The 27,914-nt window shown below is 38.8% G+C and overlaps 1 protein-coding gene across 1 annotated transcript; it reads right to left on the bottom strand.

The window, feature by feature from the left end:
* Positions 1 to 276: 276 nt before the first annotated feature.
* Positions 277 to 27,898, bottom strand: sae1 (SUMO1 activating enzyme subunit 1). The gene is made up of 9 exons (XM_061972328.2): positions 27,677 to 27,898; positions 27,322 to 27,433; positions 19,927 to 20,100; positions 19,653 to 19,798; positions 19,485 to 19,584; positions 17,359 to 17,464; positions 7,474 to 7,618; positions 7,274 to 7,343; positions 277 to 504 (listed from the first exon to the last, which is right to left on the bottom strand). The coding sequence occupies exons 1-9, from the start codon at positions 27,775 to 27,777 to the stop codon at positions 412 to 414; spliced, it is 1,047 nt and encodes a 348-aa protein (XP_061828312.1). The 5' UTR covers positions 27,778 to 27,898; the 3' UTR covers positions 277 to 411.
* Positions 27,899 to 27,914: the final 16 nt, after the last annotated feature.

Below are 27,914 nucleotides of genomic sequence, written 5' to 3' on the forward strand. Positions count from 1 at the left end.
TCAGACGCTCCCTGCTGCAGGATGAGCCAATCACGTCACAGATGGCGCAGCATCTGGCCCGTGATTGGCTGCAGCAATCAACCTCTCGGTGAGGACACCAAGCAAACAAAAGACATGACGCCAGCAAGGTTTTACTTTTTGAATAATCGCGAATGACGTCGTCGTCTCGGCCTCTTTTCTTTCAGTCTCCACATTCCTAACACTTTCTTTAGAATCAATATTGCGGCGTCGCAATGCTTCCCTTTAATCACACAAAACGCGTGAAAACACCCAAACTTGTTTTTATGTAACACTTTTATTATTAAATGTAAAAAAAACAAAAAAACAGAAGAGTATTGTCGGTGATGGACGCCATAAATAAACAACCGGATGAAGATGATGATGATGATGAGGTTGATGGAGCGAGCCTCCTCAGTTCGGTCCAAAGTAGTCCACCATGCCGTTTCCTTTGCGGCCGTCGAAGAAGAAGAAGTTCCGATGCGGAGCGTCTCTTTGGGACAGAGCCTGGAGAACCACAAGCATGAAACATTCAAGCACTACTTTCAGGTCAAACCAGCGTCCTCTGCAGTGGACGTTTGTTTTGGGTCTCCTTCTGTCCCTCTTATGCAAAACACAAATGTCCACTGCAGAGGACGCCGGCTCAAAACATCTCATCTTCACGTTATGGGTGACAAAGCTTATTGATGTTATTTAATAATGTCCGATGTCAGGCCCGGCCCTAACCAATCTGGCGCCCTAGGCAAGATTTTAGGTGGCGCCCCCCCACATCGGCAGTGAAGTGTATATACTCACAAGAACCCGAATAGCTTTGCCTTTGACCTTTTTTTTTACTTACAACTATACCTAATATATAAAGGGGTGGAAAAGTGACGATTACCTGCAGGGCAAACATTAGCTAACCAGAAGGCAATAACAATGTAAACAAAAAACACCTGCTTAAAAGATCTAATACAAACATTTATATGCACGTACAACACTTAGAACTTTTAGCATATCAGTATGTGGAATTAAATTATGGAATGGATTAAGTAAAGAAGTTAAAAATTGTACTGATATGATCCAGTTTAAGAGGTTGTTCAAAATAATAGTGCTTACAGAGTACAAAGAAGAAGAATTATGAGAAATACTTTCAACCTTATTGAAAATAAGATATTCTTCATCTCAGTATGTTAATAATGACTGAATTAATTAATTAATTACATATTACAAAACTGTTGTATACTAATTCATAGATGTTATTTTATTATATAAAAAGGTCAGTAAATGATTCTATATATTTGTAAACGCTTTGAAGTGGGGAAAGGGTAGGATTAAATAAGCTTTGCTTCTTCCTACTCCTTTTCGGACATGATGTAAAGTGAAATGATATGAAATTGTGTGATGTATTATACTGTAAGTGTGTTCATGTTCCAAATAAACTAAAGAAAGAAAGAAATGTCCCTGAGGAATGTAAGGTGGGAGTACTGTAATTACCTAACGTTACATTATTATTTTCCATAACAATTTAGCCCCCTCCACAATATTAACCCGACGTTAAAACAGAACTAGCTATTTATTGATTAGCAATTGCCGAATCATGTAACATTAGCTTAATGCTAAAAAGCCAGGTTACTATCACATTCTGTAACAGACAAATAATTTCATGTAGGCTAACGTTACCTACCTGCTACCTCTGTCTTTTCTCGTTTCTCCTCCTCTTCTTTTCTCTTTTTTCTTCCCTGGGCACCTGACAGTTTTGGCATCTTGTGTTGATTTTTTGATGTGGTGACGTCCAAAAAGAATCATGATACGGGAAGGGAGGGGGCGCACCGTGCGGGGGGAGGAGCGCGTAATGTTGTAACAAATAATATTTCTATTAAATAGGCTTTACTTTGCATTTTAATTAACGTGGGATTATTTTTTGTATTTAGAAATAATAGTACCAACTTTTTTTATTTATTTTTTTTCTCCAACATTTGTGGCACTGGCGTGGCGCCCCCTGATGGACGGCGCCCTTAGCATTTGCCTATACGGCCTATGCCACGGGCCGGCCCTGTCCGATATGGTCATCTGTGAGCAGTGTTCGGAAAATTATTTTTAAAAGAGTAATCAAAGTTACTCAATTACTTTGCCCAAAAAAATAATTTATTTATAAACAGAATTACTCTTTAATACATGTCATTAATTACTAGGGAAAGTGATTATAGCATTACGAAAACAAGAAGTTAAATATCTGGGCAGTGCAAAGACGTTTCATGAAAGCAGAGTGTGTGCCTTTAAAGAGCGGTGCCTTTTTGCTAAGTTCAGTTCATCCCATCCATCCATTTTCTACCGCTTATTCCCTTTGGGGTCGCGGGGGGCGCTGGAGCCTATCTCAGCTACAATCGGGCGGAAGGCGGGGTACACCCTGGACAAGTCGCCACCTCATCACAGAGCCAACACAGATAGACAGACAACATTCACACACTAGGGCCAATTTAGTGTTGCCAATCAACCTATCCCCAGGTGCAGTTTCAGTTTATTTGGAACATGCTTACGATGCAATGTAATGCATCACATATTTCCGGTTGTTTCATTACAGCACGTCTGAAAAGGAGTAGGAAGAAGCAGAGCTGATTTAATCTTACTCCTTTTCATTCCATAGCAATTTTATCCCATTTCCTTGTTCTCTGTAACATAACAGTGAATGAATAAATAAATATTTTTTCTCAAAAGAAAAAAAAGAGCAAAAGGGTTCTAGGTGTTCATCATAATTCTTGTTCTGTGTACTTTGTGAACACTTGTAGTTTGAACAGTCTCTTAAACTGAATCATATTGGTGCTTTGTTTGATTTCTTTAGTTAATCCGTTATGTAACGTATGATGCTCCGGCCCGGCTACACCAAATAATAATATAAATCCATTTAATAAAGTCAAATAAAAACCCCCGTTTCCATATGAGTTGGGAAATTGTGTTAGATGTAAATATAAACGGAATACAATGATTTGCAAATCCTTTTCAACCCATATTCAGTTGAATGCACTACAAAGACAACATATTTGATGTTCAAACTCATAAACTTTATTTTTTTTTTGCAAATAATAATTAACTTAGAATTTCATGGCTGCAACACGTGCCAAAGTAGTTGGGAAAGGGCATGTTCACCACTGTGTTACATGGCCTTTTCTTTTAACAAAACGATTGGGAACTGAGGAAACTATTGTTGAAGCTTTGAAAGTGGAATTCTTTCCCATTTTTGTTTTATGTAGAGCTTCAGTCGTTCAACAGTCCGGGGTCTCCGCTGTCGTATTTTAGGCTTCATAATGCGCCACACATTTTCGATGGGAGACAGGTCTGGACTGCAGGCGGGCCAGGAAAGTACCCGCACTCTTTTTTTACGAAGCCACGCTGTTGTAACACGTACTGAATGTGACTTGTAGAGGTGCGTGGTTTGCGGACACAACCGCGGAGTCCGCGGATTATCCGCGGGTCGGGCGGTTGAAATAAAAAAAAAATTAGATTTTATCCGCGGGTCGGGTCGGGTCGGGCGGTTGAAATAAAAAAAAATTAGATTTTAAATAGATTCAGGCGGGTGGCAGTTAAACCAATTCGGAAATATATATACATAGTTAAATGTTGTTACCCACATACGAAAAACGAGCAGGCACCTGCAGCATATGCCACAACAGAAGAAGAAAAAAAAAAGAGATGGCAACGCCGGCAGAAAATGTGGTACGCGACAAACTAAAAAAGGGAATACTAAAGACCAGGGGAAAAAAAGGCCAGAAAAGTTCAGCGTGGACTCGTTTTTATGAGGTTGTAAATCAGGATGATAGTAATGCTGGCTACGTGATTTGCAAGAGCTGCGACGCTGTTTATGTCTACGACAGTCACAAAACCGGGACATCTAACATGGTGCATCACATTTGTGCAAAACCCCGAACCTCCACAAACACCCTGAGCATGAGCAGTTTCGTCCGCCGTGATCCCGGAAGAGTGCCACAGGATGTTAAAACAAGATAGAACGCAGCTGCCTGCAGCAGTTTGAGTGGTGCGAGCGCGCTTGGAGGTGCGCTCAGCGCGGCTCCCAGATGATTGCGCACTGGTGTGCGTCTGGGCCGTGACAGCGTGGCACGCATTGAATGTCTCTGCTCCATTGGATCAGTCTCCTTTCTTTAACAGGCAAAAGCTTTATAACCTCACTAATGCCTTGCATTGTCTATAATAGATATATAACAACGGGCGGGTGGCGGATGGCGGGCGGGTGCGGTTTTGATTAAATGTTAGTTCGGGTGGATGGCGGATGGTTGACGACTTTTGTGATGCGGTTGCGGATGAAATAATTGCCTATCCGCGCATCTCTAGTGGCTTGGCATTGTCTTGCTGAAATAAGCAGGGGCGTCCATGAAAAAGACAGCGCTTAGATGGCAGCATATGTTGTTCCAAAACCTGTATGTACCGTTCAGCATTAATGGTGCCTTCACAGATGTGTAAGTTACCCATGTCTTGGGCACTAATGCACCACCATACCATCACACATGCTGGCTTTCGAACTTTGCGTCGATAACAGTCTGGATGGTTCGCTTCCCCTTTGGACCGGATGACACGATGTCGAATATTTCCAAAAACAATTTGAAATGTGGACTCGTCAGACCACAGAACACTTTTCCACTTTGCATCAGTCCATCTTAGATGATCTCGGGCCCAGAGAAGCCGGCGGCTTGTAATCAACAGAAAGATTTTGTCTTGACCCAAGAACTACAAAGCGTAGAGGATGCAGGACCTGACTCCCCTACAGAGGTGTCTTCTTTGAACTGTTTACGACCTTTTCTTTGAACTGTTCTGTAACCAATGGCGATGGCTGTTTACGACCCCCCTCCCTTAGAAACAGCTGTTGCCATGTAATCAGGTCAAGCCCAAATAAAAGAGGAAGCGTACAATCTTTCGCCAGAGCGTGCTGGAAGACTGTACAAGAGTACAGCCCAGACGTCTCTCCTGAATTAAGCCAAATGTAATTCTGTCTCTGTTTAATTCTTTGCTTCTTGTCTTGTTTAATAGATGTCATCCGTGTTTGAACCTGACATATTTAAATGACTATTACATCGAAGATGTATGTCACACAATTTCCAAAAAATAAAAAGGCATTGTTTATTTTATTTTTTGTACAAAATGCATTTAGATTAAAAAAATTTTCCAAATAGCATCTCAGACTAGGTTTTAAAAGTAGCGATGTGTCACCGGTATGGGTTCAAATGTAAACGCTACTAAGGCTGAAACGACGCGTCGACGTCATCGGTTACGTAAATACGTCGACACCGTTTTTGTGCGTCGACGCGTCGCATATTTACGTCACACTACCATCATGGCGGAGCGCAAAGCAGACGATGCGAGCGGTGCGAGCGAGGGGAAAAAAGCACGCCAAAAGTCGTCAAAAGTGTGGGAGTATTTCAATAAATGGCCTAATAATATTGTAGCGGTGAACAGCTGTCTCGTCAGCTGAAGCGCGAGCTCGCAACCGTGGCTGCTTAGCAACCAGCCAAAGTTGAGATGGGGGGTGCGAGGGGGGGGGGGTTGTGTGCATGTAGCGTGCTTAGTCTGGAGGCTAAATACACACGGTGTTTTGTGTAACTGTTGTTTAGTAAGGAAGTGTTGATATTCTTTGCTTAGTTTGATAAATGTTGGAGCAGTTTGCTTCATCAGGAGGGTGAAGTCGCTCAACTTAAAGTGTTGGATTTAACTGTGTTGGATCATTGGCTGCTGGTGAGGGCATAGAAAAAGGGGCATTTTTCTACCAGTAGACAGCGTTTAAGATTGAGTGTTTCACTGCTAAATTAATAATAGATTTATATTGTATATGGATTTTAAATATGTATCTAAATAGGTGGTTAATTGGTTAAGTATTTATGTATTTGCATATTGGGTTTTCTGCTGCATTTATCTATTGTGTTTCTGGGTTTAAATGTATTTTATATATATCTTGGTGCATTTATGTTGAGACAATTTATTTAAAATCTGTTTTAACTTAAAGGGAAAAGATGTGTCCATTACCTTGCACTTGTTTAATGGTTAAGAGTTTGATAGCCTAATTAATAATTGTAAATTATGGGATTGATAATTGATTGATTTTTTACAGCATGTTAATCTTGTGGTGTTTTGTCCTTAAAGGTTTTTCACCTACTAAAGAAGCTAAAGGCTACTAAAGGCTACTAAAGACAGCTAATGACAGCTAAAGAAACTAAAGTCTACTAAAGTCTACTAACACTGCTAAAGACTGCTAAAAAGACTAAAGAAGAAAAAAGAAGCTGTTTCTTCGTTGGAAAAACTGTTGCAAACTAAAGGAAAATAAAAGGAAAAAGTAACTACGGTCTGGTCTTTTGAGTGAAATCCAGAAGCCACATTCAGCATTGGTACATCCCTTCAAGTGTGGTATGAGCACAGCGAAAAAAGCAAAACACTTGACAGTTGTTGTATGCACACTGTGTCGAGCGGAAATGGCCTATCATAGCAGCACAACGGCTATGAACGAACATTTGAAAAGAAAACACCCGACAGCGTTCTTGCCATCACCATCATCTAGTCAATCGTCCGCGTGAGTATACGTTGTCATCATTACACAAAAACATGAATGTGTCATTTGTATCTGCGTTGTAAATTCATAAACTAAAACACCATTTCGCTCTGAGAGGCGCGTTTGGCGTGCCTATTCAGTGTTTACAAAGACGCGCTCCTCTTTAACGCTAACGTTAATTAGTTGTGCAAATACCTTTTACAACATTAACAGTTACATATACTCTGTACAAACGAACAATTAACTTTCACTTTTATCATACTATCATTGTTGTGTTATTAAGCAAAATAAGCAATACTTTTACTTTTGAAATGCTTATACTATTGCAGAATATTAAGATTTGCACTGGATGTTTACTTTTATATTTGCACATTAAAAAGCAAATAAGCTACTTTTAATTTTGTTAAATGTTAAAAGTTTAAATGTTTACATTGTTACAGAATATTTTGTCATGTTGTTGTCAATGTTGACTGAGTGGCCATACTTTTTTTTTGTAAATAAGTCATGCCTTTTGAAAAAACTGGCCTAAATTTATTTTTTCATCTTCATTTTAAATAAAAAAAATAATCGGTAAAAGGAAAAATAATCTATAGATTAATCGGAAAAAAAATAAAAATCTATAGATTAACCGATTAATCGAAAAATAATCTATAGATTAATCGATAGAAAAATAATTGTTAGCTGCAGCCTTAAACGCTACCTAACCCTAGTCTTCGGGAAGCTTCCGGAAGGTGTGGGTGTGCTTACCTTGACAATTTCCTGGCCCAGGACTCCTCCCACCACGGCACACACAGGAGGCATCACGGAGAAACAGTAGCTGTGGACACATGTCAACGTCAGCAAACAGGAAGTGACTCATTTGACTTCCTCTATGATTCCTGGCAGGAGCAAACTGGACCCGCTTTGGACAAAGTGGACATGTAGAGCGCGGGGGCCACAGCAAGTACCTGATGAAGTCGTCGCTAAGGATGTTGGCGCCCACGCCCATGGCCTCCAGGAGGTCGTCGCGGATCTGTCTCAGGAGCTGACTGTCCTCCGCAAAGGACTTTGGCTCGGGGGCACGATGTTTTTCCGCACGGAACTTCAGCAGGACTGCGGAGGACAAACACGCTGTTTCCTTTCTCTTTAACTCCACACACCATTCATATGCACGACACTACCCACAATGCCATGCGATACATCACACAAAAAGGTGAGTGGTGGATGACGGATTGGAGAGTCCGGGGTAAGGATGCAGCTATAAATTATTTTAGTAATCGAGTCATCTATCAATGAGTTTGTTCCATTAGTCGTGCAATTGGATAAAACACACTTTACTATCTCAATGCGTATTTTAGGGAAAACTGTCAAAATAAACAAAGATTTTTGTACTTTTATTACCTTCTTTTACCTTGTCTATTCCTTATATTACCTATTATTTACCCTCGATTGAACTCCTTTTACATTTTATTTACCTTCGATTACCTTCTATTTAACTTATTTTACCTTTTATTTACCTTCTATTGAACTCCTTTTAGCTATAATTTACTTTTTATTGAACTCCTTTTACCTTTGATTTACCTTCGATTGAACTTCTTATACCTTCTATTTACTTTTTATTTACTTTTTTTAACATTCTTTCGATATTCCATATTTACCTATTATTTAACTTATTTTACCTTTTATTTACCTTCTATTTAACTTATTCTACATTTTATTTACCTACTATTTACTTTCAATTGACCTTTGACCACATTTTACCTTGTAGTTTCTATATTCCATGTTTCATCTTTTATTTACCTTCTATTTAAATTCTTTTAGCTTTTATTTAATAATGTATTTACCTTTTATTCAGCTTTTAACTTGTTTTATCTTCTTTTACTTTCTACATTCATTCCGTTGACCTTTTTTTATACCTCCTATATTTCTTCTATTTAAGTTATTTTAACTTCTATATTCCTTCGTTTACCTTTTATTTGTCTTCGATCAGAATCAGTACCTTCATTTACCGTATTTTTCGGAGTATAAGTCGCACCGGCCGAAAATGCATAACAAAGAAGGGAAAAAAACATATAAGTCGCACTGGAGTATAAGTCGCATTTTTGGGGGAAATGTATTTGATAAAATCCAACACCAAGAATAGACATTTGAAAGGCAATTTAAAGGGGAACATTATCACCAGACCTATGTAAGCGTCAATATATACCTTGATGTTGCAGAAAAAAGACCAAATATTTTTTAACCGATATCCGAACTCTAAATGGGTGAATTTTGGCGAATTAAACGCCTTTCTATTATTTGTTCTCACATCGGGAAGCAATCCGCCATTTTCTCAAACACCGAGTCAAATCAGCTCTGTTATTTTCCGTTTTTTCGACTGTTTTCCGTACCTTGGAGACATCATGCCTCGTCGGTGTGTTGTCGGAGGGTGTAACAACACGAACAGGGACGGATTCAAGTTGCACCAGTGGCCCAAAGATGCCAAAGTGGCAAGAAATTGGACGTTTGTTCCGCACACTTTACCGACGAAAGCTATGCTACGACAGAGATGGCAAGAATGTGTGGATATCCTGCCACACTCAAAGCAGATGCATTTCCAACGATAAAGTCAAAGAAATCTGCCGCCAGACCCCCATTGAATCTGCCGGAGTGTGTGAGCAATTCAGGGACAAAGGACCTCGGTAGCACGTCAAGAAATGGCAGTTTGTTCCCGCAGACGAGCGAGCTAAACCCCCTGGATGTCTTGGCTCACACCGTCCCTTATGCCACCGATGATGATCAAGAAAAGAATATCGACCCTAGCTTCCCTGGCCTGCTGACATCAACTCCAAAACTGGACAGATCAGCTTTCAGGAAAAGAGAGCGGATGAGGGTATGTCTACAGAATATATTAATTGATGAAAATTGGTCTGTCTGCACTCTCAAAGTGCATGTTGTTGCCAAATGTATTTCATATGCTGTAAACCTAGTTCATAGTTGTTAGTTTCCTTTAATGCCAAACAAACACATACCAATCGTTGGTTAGAAGGCGATCGCCGAATTCGTCCTCGCTTTCTCCCGTGTCGCTGGCTGTCGTGTCGTTTTCATCGGTTTCACTTGTATACGGTTCAAACCGATATGGCTCAATAGGTTCAGTTTCTTCTTCAATTTCGTTTTCGCTACCTGCCTCCACACTACAACCATCCGTTTCAATACATGCGTAATCTGTTGAATCGCTTAAGCCGCTGAAATCCGAGTCTGAATCCGAGCCAATGTCGCTATAGCTTGCTGTTCTATGCGCCATGTTTGTTTGTGTTGGCATCACTATGTGACGTCACAGGAAAATGGACGGGTGTATATAACGATGGTTAAAATCAGGCACTTTGAAGCTTTTTTAGGGATATTGCGTGATGGGTAAAATTTTGAAAAAAACTTCGAAAAATAAAATAAGCCACTGGGAACTGATTTTTAATGGTTTTAACCCTTCTGAAATTGTGATAATGTTCCCCTTTAAAATAAATAAAGAATAGTGAACAACAGGCTGAATAAGTGTACGTTATATGAGGCATAAATAACCAACTGGTATGTTAACGTAACATATTATGGTAAGAGTCATTCAAATAACTATAACATATAGAACATGCTATACGTTTACCAAACAATCTGTCACTCCTAATCGCTAAATCCCATGAAATCTTATACGTCTAGTCTCTTACGTGAATTAGCTAAATAATACTATTTGATATTTTACGATAATGTGTTAATAATTTCACACATAAGTCGCTCCTGAGTATAAGTCGGCCAAACTATGAAAAAAACTACGACTTATAGTCTGAAAAATACGGTACATTATTTTGCATCTACTTTATTACCTTGACCATTTATTTACCTTCTATTTATTTTTTACCCTTATTTCCCCTTTTATTTACCGTATTTGAACTTTGATTTACTTCTTTTACCTTCCATTTACTTTACATTTACCTTTTTTCACCTTCTTTTATCTTTAATTCACTTCTATTACCTCCTATTTACCATCCTTTACCTTCTATTCAACTTGTTTTACCTTCTTTTATGCGGTCCGGATTTTAGAAATGTTTATTAGTTACACTCATCAAACGACTAATCGAAGCAACAGAATATCAGCCCCAGTCCAGAGACTTGGAGACGAACATGGACAGGTTGGGGGTCACACTTGACTGCTCCTCCGTGTGGGACAGGAAGCAGTCGTCACGGAGAAGAGTGACTTCCTCATCGGTCGCCCACGACAAGCTCTCGGCTAACACCACTTCCTGTGGCACTTCCATATTTACCAAGATGCATGCTGAACAATATGCGGTAATAATAGCATGAACTGATTTGAAACTATAAATAAATTGTGCCTCCATTATTGTGCAAGACAGAATGGTGTCCAACTTGTTTTCATTGAGGGCCACATCGCAGTTAAAGCTGCCCTCAAAGGGCCGTTTGGAGCAGTGAATAAAATATGAATAAATGCATGTGGATTTTTTTCTTCTTGGCCTGATGTGGGATCTGAGCCGAGGATGTCGGTGTGGCTTGTGCAGCCCTTTGAGACATTTGTGATTAAGGGCTATATAAGTAAACTTTGATTAATTGATGGTTGATTCGCCTCTTGACATAATTGCACAATTGCCAACACAGTCTATCTTTTTTTTTTTTTAAACAATCAGTAAATGTTACTGTAAAAAAACTGAGTTCAGTTACCTGAATTTTATCGTGAAATGTACGATGTTTTAAACAAGATATTACTGTAAATGAAAAAAAGGCACCACTGTTTTTAACGGTAATATGCAGAGGTGGGTAGAGTAGCCAGAAATTGTACTCAAGTAAGAGTACTGTTACTTTAGAGATTTATTACTCAAGTAAAAGTAATGAGTAGTCACCCAAATATTTACTTGAGTAAAAGTAAAAAGTATGTTGTGAAAAAACTACTCAAGTACTGAGTAACTGATGAGTAACATACACACACATATCATATATATATATATATATATATATATATATATATATATACATACATATACATATATACACATACATTGATATATACAGTATATCATTTATATTTATTTATTTTGCCGTTTTTGTTTACATGTTAAAGGTGTTTTAATGAATATACATGCATGTTTAACACATATAGATTCCTTTCTTTCATGTCGACAAGAATATAAGTTGGTGTATTACCTGATTCTGATGACTTGCATTGATTGTAATCAGACAGCAGTGCTTAACGTCCACGTTTTCAAATGCAGGAGAAAAAAAGTTCCTCCTTTCTGTCTAATACCACATGAAAGTGGTTGGTTTTTGGTATCTTATTTGTCCAGCTTCCATATTCGTTTTTCACACACTTTACAAGAAATACATTGGCGGCAAATTCCGTAGCTTGCTAGCTTGTTTGCGCTGGCTTTCGGAGACTCTTATTTTGAAAGCGCAGGCGCGATGGAGCGGCACTTTTATTGTGAAGACAGGAACTGTGCAGTCAGTCTTTAGGCTTGTGACGGGATGTACGTTTGAAATAAAAAAGTGTCTTTTTTCCTTCACACTTTTGATTGATTGATTGAAACTTGTATTAGTAGATTGCACAGTACAGTACATATTCCGTACAATTGACCACTAAGTGGTAACACCCCAATAAGTTTTTCAACTTGTTTAAGTCAGGTCATGTGACCGCCTGGCTCTGTTTGATTGGTCCAACGTCACCAGTGACTGCATCTGATTGGTGGAACGGAGTCAAACGTCACTAGTGACTGCATTTTATTGGTGGAACGGAGTGAAACGTCACCAGTAACGCAGGCACTTTGAAGGTCTGTCTGACAGACCAAAACAAACAAAGCGTGCATTAACAGATCGATAAAAATTAGTAGCGAGTAGCGAGCTGAATGTAGATAAAAGTAGCGGAGTAAAAGTAGCGTTTCTTCTCTATAAATATACTCAAGTAAAAGTAAAAGTAAGTTGCATTAAAACTACTCTTAGAAGTAAGATGTAACGGAGTAAATGTAGCGCGTTACTACCCACCTCTGGTAATATGTACGGTTGTCGTTTTTACGGTGTATTACTGTGAATGGATACCACAATATTTTTTTACGCTTAAAATTCTAGGTAATGAGCTACGGGGGTTTTTCAACGTAAAATCTATTTGAATTTTTTCGAGTGTACAATTTGATGGATAACTTGCTTTAAAATCATGAGTCAAGCAGATATTCAAATGTTTATTTTTATTTTAACCAAAAAATATGATAATATAATATTTGTTGCGTTATTACATAATTATACAATTTCTACAATTTTTTTTGTGCTGCTGTCAAATGACTAGATTTTCTAATCAGATTACTCATGATTAACTGCAGGTTGATACTCGCTTGCATAACTGAAATCAACTTAAGAAAAGACCCCAATATTTTGACACAAAAACAATTACCGTATTTTCCGCACTATTAGCCGCACCTAAAAACCACAAATTTACTCAAAAGCTGACAGTGCGGCTTTTAACCCGGTGCGCTTTATATATGGATTAATATTACGATTCATTTTCATAAAGTTTCGATCTCGCAACTTCGGTAAACAGCCGCCATCTTTTTTCCCGGTAGAACAGGAAGCGCTTCTTCTTCTACGCAAGCAACCGCCAAGGTAAGCACCCGCCCCCATAGAACAGGAAGCGCTTCTTCTTCTACTGTAAGCAACCACCCGCCCGCGTAGAAGAAGAAAAAGCGCGCGGATATACCGTACGTTTCATTTCCTTTGTGTGTTTACATCTGTAAAGACCACAAAATGGCTCCTACTAAGCGTCAGGGATCCGGTTCATGAAAAGACGCAATCTCTCCATCCGCACACGGATTACTATTTCACAGCAACTAATATTCCTGTGAACCGCACTGTGGATACAACGGGAGCACGTACGGTGAATATTCGCACCACAGGGAATGAGAAGTCATCCTTCACTGTGGTTCTAGCTTGCCATGCTAATGGCCAGAAACTTCCACCCATGGTGATATTCAAAAGGAAGACCTTGCCAAAAGAGACCTTTCCAGCCGGCGTCATCATAAAAGCTAACTCGAAGGGATGGATGAAGAAAAGATGAGCGAGTGGTTAAGGTAAGTTTAAGTTTACGCGAAGAGGCCGGGTGGCTTTTTTCACGCAGCTCTGTCCATGTTGATATACGTATGTTTGTGATTGCACATTTGCGTACATTTTGGGAGTGAACAGAGTTGTTAGAACGCTGGTTTTTAATATATTATTAAAGTTTGACTGACCTATCTGACTGTTTTTTTGACATTCCTTTAGCGCAGTTAGATGCGGCTTACAACACCGGGCGGCTTATAGGTGGACAAAGTTTTGAAATATGCCGTTCATTGAAGGCGCGGCTTTTAACCCAGGGTGCCTTATGGTGCGGAAAATACGGTACAGCGTAATAAGTCTCCGTATAAACATGATAAATCCGGTATTTTTTGGATGAGGTAACTTGTTAATTTTGACAGCCTTTAGTTTTTTCTGTCAAAATGGAAAGAACTAAAATATTTAGTAAAAAAAAAAAGTATTGACTATTATTTCCAGGCTTTCACTGGCCTTATAAATTGATGCGGCCCTCCGGCCTTGAGTTTGACACCTGTGCTCTAGGTAATGTTGCATTTTCCCATGCCAACAAAGCAAGTATGTCTTATAGAAACTGTTCAAAAATAAGGCAATACTTTTAAAAATTGTGTTAGCTCAATGCTAATTTACATTGGATATGCCATAGAAATGCTACAGATTAGCATTAGCGATTTTACATGGCAATTTAAACGCAAATTACATCATGAAAACTATAACTAAGATGCTCGTAACAATCAATATTTGGTGTAATTAGTACAATACCATGTTTTCCGGAGTGGGACAACAAGTCGCTACATTTCTCCAATGCTTTGAACCCTGCGGCTTATAAAACAGTGCTGCTAATGTATAGATTTGTCTTCGCTAATGGTCATAATGTTTAGTATTCAACAAATAGTTTTCATTCGAACATCGATTGAGACACTGTAAAGGTGTGTTATTGTTTGTGCTGTGGCGCCATCTTTTGGACAAGTTTGCTCACTGCAGATGATGCAGGTTAAAAATGTACTTCTTGTTTCGTTCCTTGAACCGTAAGTATTTGTCCATAGCGTTTCTGCTCGAAAGGATTCTTCATTCATCACTCCAAGCAACGTTTGTCAGTTCGACAATGTAACCAAAAACATGTACGTACTATTGTGATGTAATCAAGCTAGCGTTGTTAGCAATAGCAAATATGCTATCACGTTTACGAGTGTCTGTGTTAGTATTATTAACTTAAAATGGCATTCTTTTTGTATTGTTTCAGGTTCACAAATTCCTCAGTAAATTCACCAAAACGTCACCGTGGAATTATTGAGTCTGTTTAACTGATTGGAGAACTTGCTTCCGCAGCCAGTGGGTGCATGACGATGACTTCTGTTTTGTTTAAACAGCCCTTTTACTGCCATGTTACAGGCATTGTTTAGAAACAATTATGGTACGTAAATAATAGGGCTGTGAATCTTTGGGTGTCCCACGACTCGATTCAATGTCGATTCTTGGGGTCACGATTCGATTCAAAATCGATTTTTTATTTTCAATTCAACACGATTCTCGATTCAAAAACGATTTTTTTTTCCCGATTCAAAGCAATTCTCCATTCATTCAATACATAGGATTTCAGCAGGATCTACCCCAGTCTGCTGACATGCAAGCAGAGTAGTAGATTTTTGTAAAAAGCTTTTATAATTGTAAAGGACAATGTTTTATCAACTGATTGCAATAATGTAAATTTGTTTTAACTATCAAATGAACCAAAAATATGACTTATTTTATCTTTGTGAAAATATTGGACACAGTGTGTTGTCAAGCTTATGAGATGTGATGCAAGTGTAAGCCACTGTGACACTATTGTTCTTTTTTTTTTTTTTTTTTTTATAAATGTCTAATGATAATGTCAATGAGGGATTTTTAATCACTGCTATGTTGAAATTGTAACTAATATTGATACTGTTGTTGGTAATATTTATTTTTGTTTCACTACTTTTGGTTTGTCCTGTGTCGTGTTTGTGTCTCCTCTCAATTGCTCTGTTTATTGCAGTTCTGAGTGTTGCTGGGTCGGGTTTGGTTTTGGAATTGGATTGCATTGTTATGGTATTGCTGTGTATTGTTTTGTTGGATTGATTAATTTAAAAAATATATATATATTTTTTAAATAAATTAAATTTAAAAAAACGATTTTTTAAAAATGAGAATCGATTCTGAATCCCACACCCCTAGTAAATAAGCATTTCCAAAACCTTTTGTACCGCCAACTTTATTTACCTTCTTCTACAGTCTTTTACCTTGTTTTATCTTCTTGTACTTTCTATACTTTCGCTATTTACCTTTTATTTATCTTTTTTCCCCTTCCATATTTCCTCTATTTAACTTATTCTACCCTTTATTTACCTTCTATTTAATTCATTTTACCTTCTATAGTCCTTCTTTTACCATTTATGTATCTTCTATGTACATTCAGTTACCTCATTTTACCTTTTTTACTACCTTTACCATCTATTTCCCTTTTTTTAACCCTATTTGACCTTTTATTTACCATATTTTTTTTTTTACTTCTTTCACATTCTATTTAGCTTATTTTATCTTCCATTTACCTTTTTTCCACCTTCTTTAACCTTAAATTCACTTCTATTACCTCCTATTTGCCATCGTTTACCTGTCCTGATTTCATAGATTTTTATTAGTTACACCTAGGACTGCAACAACTAATCGAGTAAATCGATTAAAATCGATTATAAAAATAGTTGGCGATTAATTTAGTCATCGATTCGTTGGATCTATGCTATGCGGATGCGCAGAGGCAATTTTTTTTTATAAACCTTTATTTATAAACTGCAACATGTACAAACAGCTGAGAAACAATAATCAAAATAAGTATGGTGCCAGTATGCTGTTTTCCCCCCCAATAAAATACTGGAAAGGATAGAAATGTAGTTTGTCTCTTGTATCCGATTATCAATCGATTAATCGAAGTAATAATCGACAGATTAATCGATTATCAAATGAGTTGTTAGTTGCAGCCCTAGTTACACCCATTAAATGTTTAATCTAAGCAAAAAAATATAAATCCAAGGTTAATTCTAACCAAATTAATGGATTTAATCAATGAATCGTTGCTGGAGACAAACATGGACAGGTTGGGGGTCACACTTGACTGCTCCTCCGTGTGGGACAGGAAGCAGTCGTCACGGAGAAGAGTGACTTCCTCATCGGTCGCCCACGACAAGCTCTCGGCTAACACCACTTCCTGTGGCACTTCCATATTTACCAAGATGCATGCTGAACAATATGCGGTAATAATAGCATGAACTGATTTGAAACTATAAATAGAATGTGCCTCCATTATTGTGCAAGAAAGAATGGTTGCCAATGGTTGGCTTTTTTCTCCACAACTCCATCTGCTGGATGCAGTGAGTCACTACCACACTTGACCCCGATTGCAAGCGGATCGTAACCGTCAATCAGCACCGTTACCTGGATCTGCTAATCTAGTCAATGGCTTCATCCTTGGCCCACTCTTCTATTTACTAACATTTTGGTTACATATTGGTTCGCATGTATTGGTGCACTGTTTGTCTGTGCATTTATTCTTGACGTGTTGTACGCTCTTATATGCTTAAGTTTGAAGAAAACAAATGATTATCATTATTAGTTGGCTCCTCACTTGCTTGTTTTCATTAAAGCACACTTCCATTGGTCTTTCTGTTGTTTTTCATGGAAGGTCCCGGAAGGACAATGAATGTGCGACTTTTTAAATGTATTAAATAAACTAAACAAACGTCATTAAATACCGTGTAGCAGAAAGTAGTCCACGGGCCTTTTCTTCAGACCGGCTTTGGCCTTCTCTGTGGTCCAGTCCACCTGCAGAGCCTCCTTCAGCATGCAGAACTTGGCCGTCTGTTTGGGTCCACACCAGAAACAACACGTCATAAATGGACTTTTTCCTCCATGAAAAATATTGTTTTCTTGCCGGGTTCACACATTTTGCATGTTAAAATTACACATACATTTATTTGTGTTCTAAACTAAAGCATTTCATTGAAAACACATGCTGCTATATTTTAAACTAGAATTGCTCCAGTGTTTTCATTCATACATTAATGGTCAGCCACAAGTAAATGTAAGTTAAAAATCAAGATTAATAATTTTTTTTTTTATATTTTGCAGTAGAGGAATGGCGCACTTCACCTTCCAGGTGATTTATGTAATACAAAACTATGCTATGTGTTATAAAATTTGAGTTTGAGATAATAGAGAGCAGCAGACACGCCTAGTATTACAAAATTAGCGGTTAAAATGAGTTTTCCACACAGATTGGTGACTACATGCCGAGGACAGAGCCGTTCCTGTTGCGGCTCCCAAACTCTGGAACGATCTCCCTCTCCATGTGAGACAGGCCCCTTCTTTGGCTATTTTTAAGACCCTTCTTAAAACCCATTTTTATTCACTGGCATTTAACCCAACATGGGGCTTTAAACTGTTTTTAACTTTTTTTTACTTTTTAACTGCTTTTTATCTAACAAATTGTTTTTAGGGTAATTTGTATTTGTTTTTTCAATGTGTATTGTACTTCTGTTTTAAATGTTATTTTTTAGTCTGTCCTTTGCCTCTTTCTTTGTGGTGTACAGCCCTTTGTTCTTCAACTGTGGTTGTTTTTAAAGGGCTTTATAAATAAAGTTGGTATGGTATGGTATGGTAATTATAAATGCATTTGCAGTTTTATGTCAATTTTGTAACGTAACATTCTTATATGTTAAACGTTTGTACAGGTTTAAAACGATCACAATGCTATTTTTTGTTAGCCTGACAATGGGCTTTTCCATTGTATGTTAGCATTAAGCTAGCGGCATAAGAGCCAACCTATACCCCGTATGGTTCTATTGCTTTTTCCCCAGTTTATACCAAACTTTATTGTCACTTTACCATGATTCCTACATGTATGTGCACTTCATTTGTATATGAATGCACTTTCCTTTGTTTCAAAGTAACTGCATTGTGGAGACTACCAACGGGCAATCTCAAGTTGGAAGTTTTTCATATCTAACTTAATGGACTGTTTACTACGGAGCCCCTGAAGGGACATGGGGGAATTTTTTATTTTTTTTTATATTATTATTTTTTTTTAGACATGTATCTCGTGCGCAGGAGAAAGTTTCTCGTGCGCACGAGATACATGTCTAAAAAAAAGAGACATGGGGGAAATTATTTTTGTTATAATTTTATTTTTTATTTTATTTTTTTTAGACATGTATCTTGTGCGCACGAGAAACTATCTTAGGCGCACGAGAAACTTTTTTTATAAAATTATAAAAATTTAAATTATTATATATATATATATTTTTTTAGACATGTATCTCGTGCGCATGAGATCGTTTCTTTTTACAAAATTATTAAAAAAAATAAAAATAAGAAACTATCTCGTGCGCACGAGATATATAATAATTTTAATTTTAATTTTTTAATTTTTATAATTTTATAGAAAAAAGTTTCTTGTGCGCACGAGATGAATGTCTAAAAAAAATTAAATAAAAAATAAAATTATAACAAAAAAAAATTCCCCCATGTTTCTTTAGGGGCTCCATCTATTATCTGCCAGACAAAAATTCCAACATTCAGTAAGGACAGAATAATATGTAAATAAACCAGGGGTGTAAAAAGTGCAGTCTGCGGTAATAAAATAAGCAGCAGCAATTAAAATATACAGCAAAACAATATATTGTAACAAGTAAAAGGTATGTTGATGCAGACAACTAAAAAGACAGATATGTCTTTAAATGTATGTGTAAGATTTGTTTTTAAACTACATGTGTCATAGCCAATGGTGCAAATTATACATTGACGTCATATTGACACGCCACCGCCTACACAAACAAATTGCCAATCTCTGGCAAACACCGAGCGCCATCAAAAATCTAACCTTTTTCACCATGGTGGTCTCGTTGGGATCCAATTTGACCCTCTTGGCCTCCGGCCCGTCGTTGGAGTCTCCAGAGGGCTTCACTACTTTGGGTTTCTCCCTGAGGACCAAAGCAAAGTCCAGTAAAGTGACACCGTCTAGCGTGTAAAAGGTAATGTGACCACTCACTCCACGTAGCTGTGCTCCGGCCCCAGGTTGCAGAACATGTAACCATAGTAACCGTGGATGTCCCCGGAGAAGAGCATGATGTTGTGCTCCGCGCAGATATGGTCCACGCGCACCATCACAGCTCTGGAGCAGCCGGTTAGACACACCTGAGGGCGGGACGCAGGATATTCTCAAAGTCAGTTCTCATCATTTGTCCTTCCATGATGCTTGTTAACACATAATTAATTATATTAATTACTATGTCATACATCTCCTTTACTTCCTGTCCACTCACCGCGCTGAACGGCAGAAAGAAACTTTCAGGCATGTCCTCAATTAACCCGATTTGGGCCCGCACCTCCACCATGGGGTTGAGGGTCTGAGCGCGCTCCACTGAGGCCTGGGCGCGACTCTGGCCGTACTTGCTTACCGGCACCAGGAACTGAGCACGGCACAACTCCTCGCTTGCCTGGTGAGCGCAGAAACAACAGCAATGAAAAGTGACGTCCTCAAACCGAGCTGCAGCTGTTTTCATTCTAGCAAAACTAGCGCAACATGCTGCAAAAATGACATTTATTATTTAAAAACTTGATTAAATGGCACTGAAAAAAAATGCTTTAAAATGTAATATCGGAAATGATCGGTATTGTTTTTTTTATTATCGGTATCCTTTTTTTTGTTTTTTTTAATAAACTAACATAAAAAACACAAGATACACTTACAATTAGTGCACCAACCCAAAAAAACTCCCCCCCATTTACACTCATTCACAAAAAAGGGTTGTTTCTTTCTGTTATTAATATTCTGGTTCCTACATTATATATCAATATATATCAATACAGTCTGCAAGGGATACAGTCCGTAAGCACACATGATTGTGCGTGCTGCTGGTCCACTAATAGTACTAACCTTTAACAGTTAATTTTACTCATTTTCATTAATTACTAGTTTCTATGTAACTGTTTTTATATTGTTTTACTTTTTTTTTTATTCAAGAAAATGTTTTTTAATTCATTTATCTTATTTTATTTTACAATTTTTTTTTTTTTTAAAAGGACCTTATCTTCAACATACCTGGTTGTCCAAATTAGGCATAATAATGTGTTAATTACACGACTGTATATATCGGTACCGGTTGATATTGGTATCGGTAATTAAGGGTTGGACAATATCGGAATATCGGCAAAAAAGTCATTATCGGACATCCTTAATAATTACTGTAGTTATTGGACAAAACGGTGAACACAAGCACATGGCTAGTAGTACTGTACATAACTTTGCCACTGTCCCCATCTAGTGGACAAAGTTAGACATCGCGCACTTGTGCCAAGTCCTGGGCCCGACGGCATTCCAGCAGAGGTCCTGAAGAAAGGCGGACCCGATCTTACCAAGCACATCCATGCCCTGCTTCTCAAAATATGGGAAGAAGAGGAAATCCCTGCACAGCTCAGAGATGCCCTAATTGTATCCATATTTAAGAAAGGAGACAAGGCAGACTGTGGGAATTACCGTGGCATCTCTCTCCTGTCCACCATAGGGAAAGCCCTCGCTCGGGTTTTGGCCAACAGACTCACCCCCTGTCAGAAAGCGTGCTTCCTGAGTCTCAGAGTGGATTTCGCCCAAGCAGAGGCACCACAGACATGATTTTCATCACACGGCAACTGCAAGAAAAATGCCGGGAACAAAACCAATCACTATACATGGCCTTCATAGACCTCACCAAAGCCTTCGACTCGGTTAACCGTCAGGCACTTTGGCTGGTTCTGTCCAAGATTGGCTGCCCAGATAGATACATCCGGGTACTGAGACTACTGCATGATAACATGTCAGCCACAGTGCTCAGTGGCAGTGGAGATGAAACGGAACCCTTTAGGGTAGACACAGGTGTAAAACAGGGATGTGTCATCGCTCCAACACTATTTTCCACTTTTGTTGCTACTATCCTTCATCTCACAAACATACATCTGCCCCAGGGAGTCGAAATAATGTACAGAACCGACGGTCAACTCCTCAACATCAACCGTTTCAGGGCTAAAGGTCAAACCACCACCATATCCATCATGGAGCTGCAGTATGCAGACGATAATGCCCTCATAGCCCTCTCAGAAGAGGACCTACAGTGCACTCTGTCTGCTTTTGCGAAGGCATACAAACAGCTTGGTCTTGCCATCAATATAAAGAAAACCCAAATCCTCCACCAATCACCACCAAACAGTAGTGCGCCTGTCCTGCCACCAAACCTGTCAATTGACAAAATCCGACTGGAAAATGTGGACCACTTCCCATATCTCGGGAGCCTCCTGTCATCTAAAGCTGTCATTGACGATGAAATTCACCACCGCCTCAGCTGTGCCAGTGGGGCCTTCTCAAGGCTGAGGAAGCGAGTCTTCGAGAACCGTGACCTCCAAGCAAAGACCAAAATCCTGGTCTACAAAGCAGTCGTGCTCCCCACCCTTCTGTATGGGTCAGAAGCCTGGACCACCTACAGCAGGCACTTAAAGGCACTCGAGACCTACCATCATAGATGTCTCAGAAAAATCCTCAGGATCAGCTGGGAGGACCGACGCACCAACACCAGCGTCCTGGAGGAGGCTGGCTTGCCCACCATCACTGCCACGATAGCCCAAAACCAACTCAGATGGACTGGCCATGTAGTCCGCATGCCTGACTCTCGCCTCCCAAAACAAGTCCTTTATTCCCAGCTTGTTGAAGGGAAACGGGCCCCGGGAGGTCAAAAGAAGAGATTTAAGGATAACATCAAGGCAAACCTGACAAAGTGTCGCATAGACCTTAAGTCTTGGGAAGTCAAGGCAAAAGACAGGACGATGTGGAGAAACCTTGTCCGTGAGGGTGCCGCGCAATATAATGACGACCTCCGCCATGCTGCACAAGACAAGCGCAGACTAAGAAAGGAGAGAGCATCCACCAAACAGGCCCAACCCAAACCCACCACCACTACATTCCCTTGTCCACATTGCCCCAGAATAATCGGGTCCAGAATCGGCCTCCACGCCCACCTGAAGACCCACAAGGACCAGGAAGGAGGACAGTCATACTCGACCACGAGTGACCGCCGATGATGACAGTAGTCAGATGAATCGTGAAAACGTGAATAATGGAAACGCCTATAAAAAAAAAAAACGCCAATTTTTATTCCATGGCCGCGGTATTTTTTTTATTTAAACAATGGTATTTTGAAAAGTTTTATAATCTCCGATTTTCTTCAGGGTCATGAATGCTTCCATGCCGGTGTCGTGCAAAATGCTGTATCCCTGAAATATTTTGTGTCCCCTACCGCGGGAGCGCGCATGGGGGCGGAGCTCTGTTCCTTGTTCAGACAGCGGCGGCACATCCGGGTTACGGTATTAGCGATGTCAATGATACAAAATGTGGATTATTACGATCATGCTTTGACTGTCAACAATTTTGTTGGTGTAACATGCCACATTCCTACCCGAATAAATGCTTTTGATCATCCGTACATGACGTGTTGTACTTGTATTCACATCGCTGCACGCACACGCTTCTCTATTGTACACGTCATGCTGCAGAGCTGTTGATCAATTTCATTTTATGGAAATAACATTAATAACATCCTGTAATTTAGTTTATTATTCATTTTATCTTCTGATGGATTGTAAAATAACACCAATATAATGGGAACAAACACTATAGTGTAGACTCAATTCCATGTTAAAAAAATAAATAAAAAAAACCCCAAAAAGACACATATTTTATGCCAGAAAATGTGTCCCACTCACGTTTATTTTTAAAAAAAGTATTCAAAAAATAAAATGAAATAATAATAATAGTAATATTTATTTCCTCAAGCTATGTACTAACATCATGTATTGACTTGACATTAGAGATGTCCGATAATATCGGACTGCCGATATTATCGGCCGATAATTTCCGATATTACATTTTTAAAGCATTTATCGGTATCGGTTTCAAAAATTAAAATGTATGACTTTTTAAAACTCCGCTGTACGGAGTGGTACACGGATGTAGGGAAAAGTACAGAGCAGTTGCGTCTCCCAGTCATACTTGCCAACTCCCTCCGAATTTCAGTGCCCCTCCCGAAAATCTCCCGGGGCAAGCATTCTCCCGAATTTCTCCCGATTTCCACCCAGACAACAATATTGGGAGCGTGCCTTAAAGGCACTACAATTGCGTGCGGGCCCAATCACATAATATCTACGGCTTTTCACACACACACGTGAATACAAGGCATAGTTGGTCAACAGCCATACAGGTCACACTGAGGGTGGCCGTATAAACAACTTTAACACTGTTACAAATATGCGCCACACTGTGAACCATTTCGGGAGAACATCCACACCGTAACACAACATAAACACAACAGAACAAATACCCAGAACCTCTTGCCGCGCTAAATCTTCCGGGACGCTACAAGATACACCCCCCGCTACCCCCTACAACCCCGCCCACCTCAACCTCTTAATGCTCTCCCAGGGAGAGCATGTCCCAAATTCCAAGCTGCTGTTTTGAGGCATGTTAAAAAAAAAAAAGCACTTTGTGACTTCAATAATAAATATGGCAGTGCCATGTTGGCATTTTTTTTCATACCTTGAGTTGATTTATTTTGGAAAACCTTGTTACATTGTTTAATGCATCCAGCGGGGCATCACAACAAAATTAGGCATAATAATGTGTTAATTCCACAACTATATATATCGGTTGATATCGGAATCGGTAATTAAGAGTTGGAAAATATCGGAATATCGGCAAAAAAGCCATTATCGGACATCTCTACTTGGCATTGTACAAAACGTGTGAATTTGGACTCATTTTATTCATGACAAAAAAAGTTAGTAGGGGATACATAATATTTATAATCATTGACATCGATAGGCTCCAGCGACTCCAAAAGGGACAAGCGGTAGAAAATGGATAAATGGATGGACATCGCTAAAAACACGGAAGTGCTGCTGCTGTCTGAACAAGGCACAGAGCTCCGCCCCCAATGCGCGCTCCCGCGGTAGGGGATACAAAAAATATTTCATGGACATTGTGAATTTGCAGGGAGATCCACAGTAGTAAAACATGATTTAATTGACCAAAACAATGAAAATATGCCTATCAAAATAAAATATATGGTGGAATGTAAATGAATGGTGCTGATATGACATTAAAGTTCATTGATACTTTAGGTCAGGGGTGTCCAAACTATTTTCAGTGAGGGCCGCACACACTTAAATCAAAGCATGCGGGGGCCATTTTGATATATTTTTTAAGAAATCCATATTTTGATTTTTTTTTAAACTTTAGGGCTCTGCTCAAGTTTGGTCCAAGGGACACGGAAGTGTCTCAGTTATAATTTAAAGAAAAATAAGTCATATATTATTATTATCTTTTATTCATCGCTTAAATCTCTAGATCAACTTCAGGACTGAAAAGTGTTTTTTTATTATTTAAGTTTTATACCCTTTTGACTTATTGCTACCATATTTGTTATTGTGCAGACATATGGGGAAATAACTACAAAAGTGTACTTTACGGGTTACAAAAAAGATCAGTTAGAATGATACATACTGTTGGCTATAGAAAACATACAAGCCATTTATTTGTTGAATCAAAAATAAAGAAATTCAATGATTTGGTGCATTTACAAATAGCTAAATTGTATTCACAAAGCAAAATATAATCTTCTACACAAGAATGTGTAACAACTCTAACAACAAAAAACTAATTTAACTTAAAACATTTGTATGTACTGTATAACACTTAGAACATTTAGCATATCTGTATGTGGAATTAAATTATAGAAAGGATTGAGCAAAGAAGTCAAACAATGTACTGATATGATCCAGTTTAAGAGGCTGTTCGGATTAAAAGTGTTTACAAAGTATAAGGAAAGAGGATTTAAAAAAACACCGAGACGCTTATTCAAATCAATATATTCTTCATCCCAGTATGTTAATCATGACGATTTAATGACCCATTACAAGAACTGCTGTACTAATAATTCACGGATATAAATTGTGTTACGCAAAGAAGACAGTAAGTGAACATATGTATTGGTAAGTGCTCTGAAGTGGGAAAGGAGTAGAACTAAATAAACCTTATTTCTTCCTACTCCTTTTTGGACACTTGTAAAGAAAAATTATATGACATTTTGTGACGTATCATATTGTAAGTGTATTCATGTTCAAAATAAACTAAACTCAGAAATATGGCAAAAACACAAAATGTGCAATATCCCCTCCCAATTTGTTTTTAAGTGGAATATTTGTTGTGAAGTAATTGGAGTCATAAATAGATACATAATTCACAACACCATTGATTTTAATTCATTACTATTTTTGGAGCAATGATAGTTTAAAAATATCCCACTGAAATGATTGGGGATCCAAAAAGGCCCCCACTCATAAAAGTGATTTTTTTGTTTTACTTTCAAAGCTTAGTTTCTAGATCAACTTTCGATCTTTTCCTCAATTTTAAGTTTTAATAATTTTTTATGTCCTTTCTGTCAAAGAAAACATTGTTGTTTGTATGGCAAACAGACACACATGTTCGATATGAAATAATTTGAGCCTTGAATAAGTCAAAGGGGGCGGGGCTTGGTGGTAGCGGCGGGTGTATATTGTCGCGTCTCGGAAGAGTTAGTGCTGCAAGGGGTTCTGGGTATTTGCTCTGTTGTGTTTATGTTGTGTTACGGTGCGGATGTTTTCCCGAAATGTGTTTGTCATTCTTGTTTGGTGTGGGTTCACAGTGTGGCGCAAATTTGTAACTGTGTTAAAGTTGTTTATACGGCCACCCTCGGTGTGACCTGTATGGCTGTTGATCAAGTATGTCTTGCATTCACTTAGGTGTGCGTAAAAGCCGCATATATTATGTGACTGGGCCGGCACGCTGTTTGTATGGAGGAAAACAAGGGGTTCTGGGTATTTGCTCTGTTGTGTTTATGTTGTGTTACGGTGCGGATGTTCTCCCGAAATGTGTTTGTCATTCTTGTTTGGTGTGGGTTCACAGTGTGGCGTAAATTTGTAACTGTGTTAAAGTTGTTTATACGGCCACCCTCTGTGTGACCTGTATGGCTGTTGATCAAGTATGCCTTGCATTCACTTATGTGTGCGTAAAAGCCGCATATATTATGTGACTGGGCCGGCACGGTCTTTGTATGGAGGAAAAGCGGACGTGACGACAGGTTGTAGAGGACGCTAAAGGCAGTGCCTTTAAGGCACGCCCCCAATACTGTTGTCCGGGTGGAAAATCGGGAGAATGGTTGCACCGGGAAACTTTCGGGAGGGGCACTGAAATTCGGGAGTCTCCCGGGAAAATCGGGAGGTTTAAACCGATACCGATAATTTCCGATATTATATTTTTAAAGCATTTATCGGACATCTCTAATTTTGATTCGTTATTTTTGTGCAATGACATCTTAAAACAACAGTCTGCATGGCAGCTTTGTGTTATTAAAGTCAACATTGCAACTTTTTCTAGTTACTTTTCACCTGTATGCTCTTTTATTCCATTTTTTTTTTAAATGTTTTTTTCAAAAGTATTTTTAGAATGTGCATTTGGACATCTGGGCAGCACACTTTGGACACCACTGCATTAAAAATACATTGCAACAACATGTTGAACGTTACCTTACACACAAACAGTTAATAACACACATGTAGTACCATTTCAAAGACATGTTGGTTATTGTGAATGTGCGTACCTTTTCGTGATCCAACATAGTGAGTCCTTTTACCCCAGCCAGGATTAGGTTTTTGGCCACTTCAGCACCCAGACCTCCTAAACCAACCAAGAGAACCCGAGATCCTCGCAGTCTGCAGGCAAAATACAAACCATTTTACCCGTCAATACGTTTGTTTTCGCACAGGTTTTCAAAATAAAAGCCACATGGCTAAAATAAAACACCCTTTGCCAGAAAATATGCAGTCTATCCACGTTTGCTTACTTGGAATGTTAAGATCAAAAAACAAACGTTGATCAAAAGCCCATCCATCATCAAGAAAGACTTGAGTGGCTGTGTGCCGCTTAGCATTAGCATGACAAGCTAACGTGTGTACCTCTTCTGGGCATCCAAGCCCCACAGACGGATTTGACGATCATATTGAGCAGCCTCTTCCTCTGTAATGACCGGATCCTCCTTCTCGATCATGTCGATCATTTCACCTCCCGCCAATGAAAGAAAGAGTTACGATAAACGTGAAAGTTTGGCGAAGCGACACTGGCAATTGTTTCAAAAGCCGCGAATCGGCGCAGAGTGATGACGTCAGAGGGAGGTACTTTTTTTTATTTTTTTAA

Source organism: Nerophis lumbriciformis, linkage group LG17, assembly GCF_033978685.3.
Source record: "Nerophis lumbriciformis linkage group LG17, RoL_Nlum_v2.1, whole genome shotgun sequence".
NCBI classification, from domain to species: Eukaryota; Metazoa; Chordata; class Actinopteri; order Syngnathiformes; family Syngnathidae; genus Nerophis; species Nerophis lumbriciformis.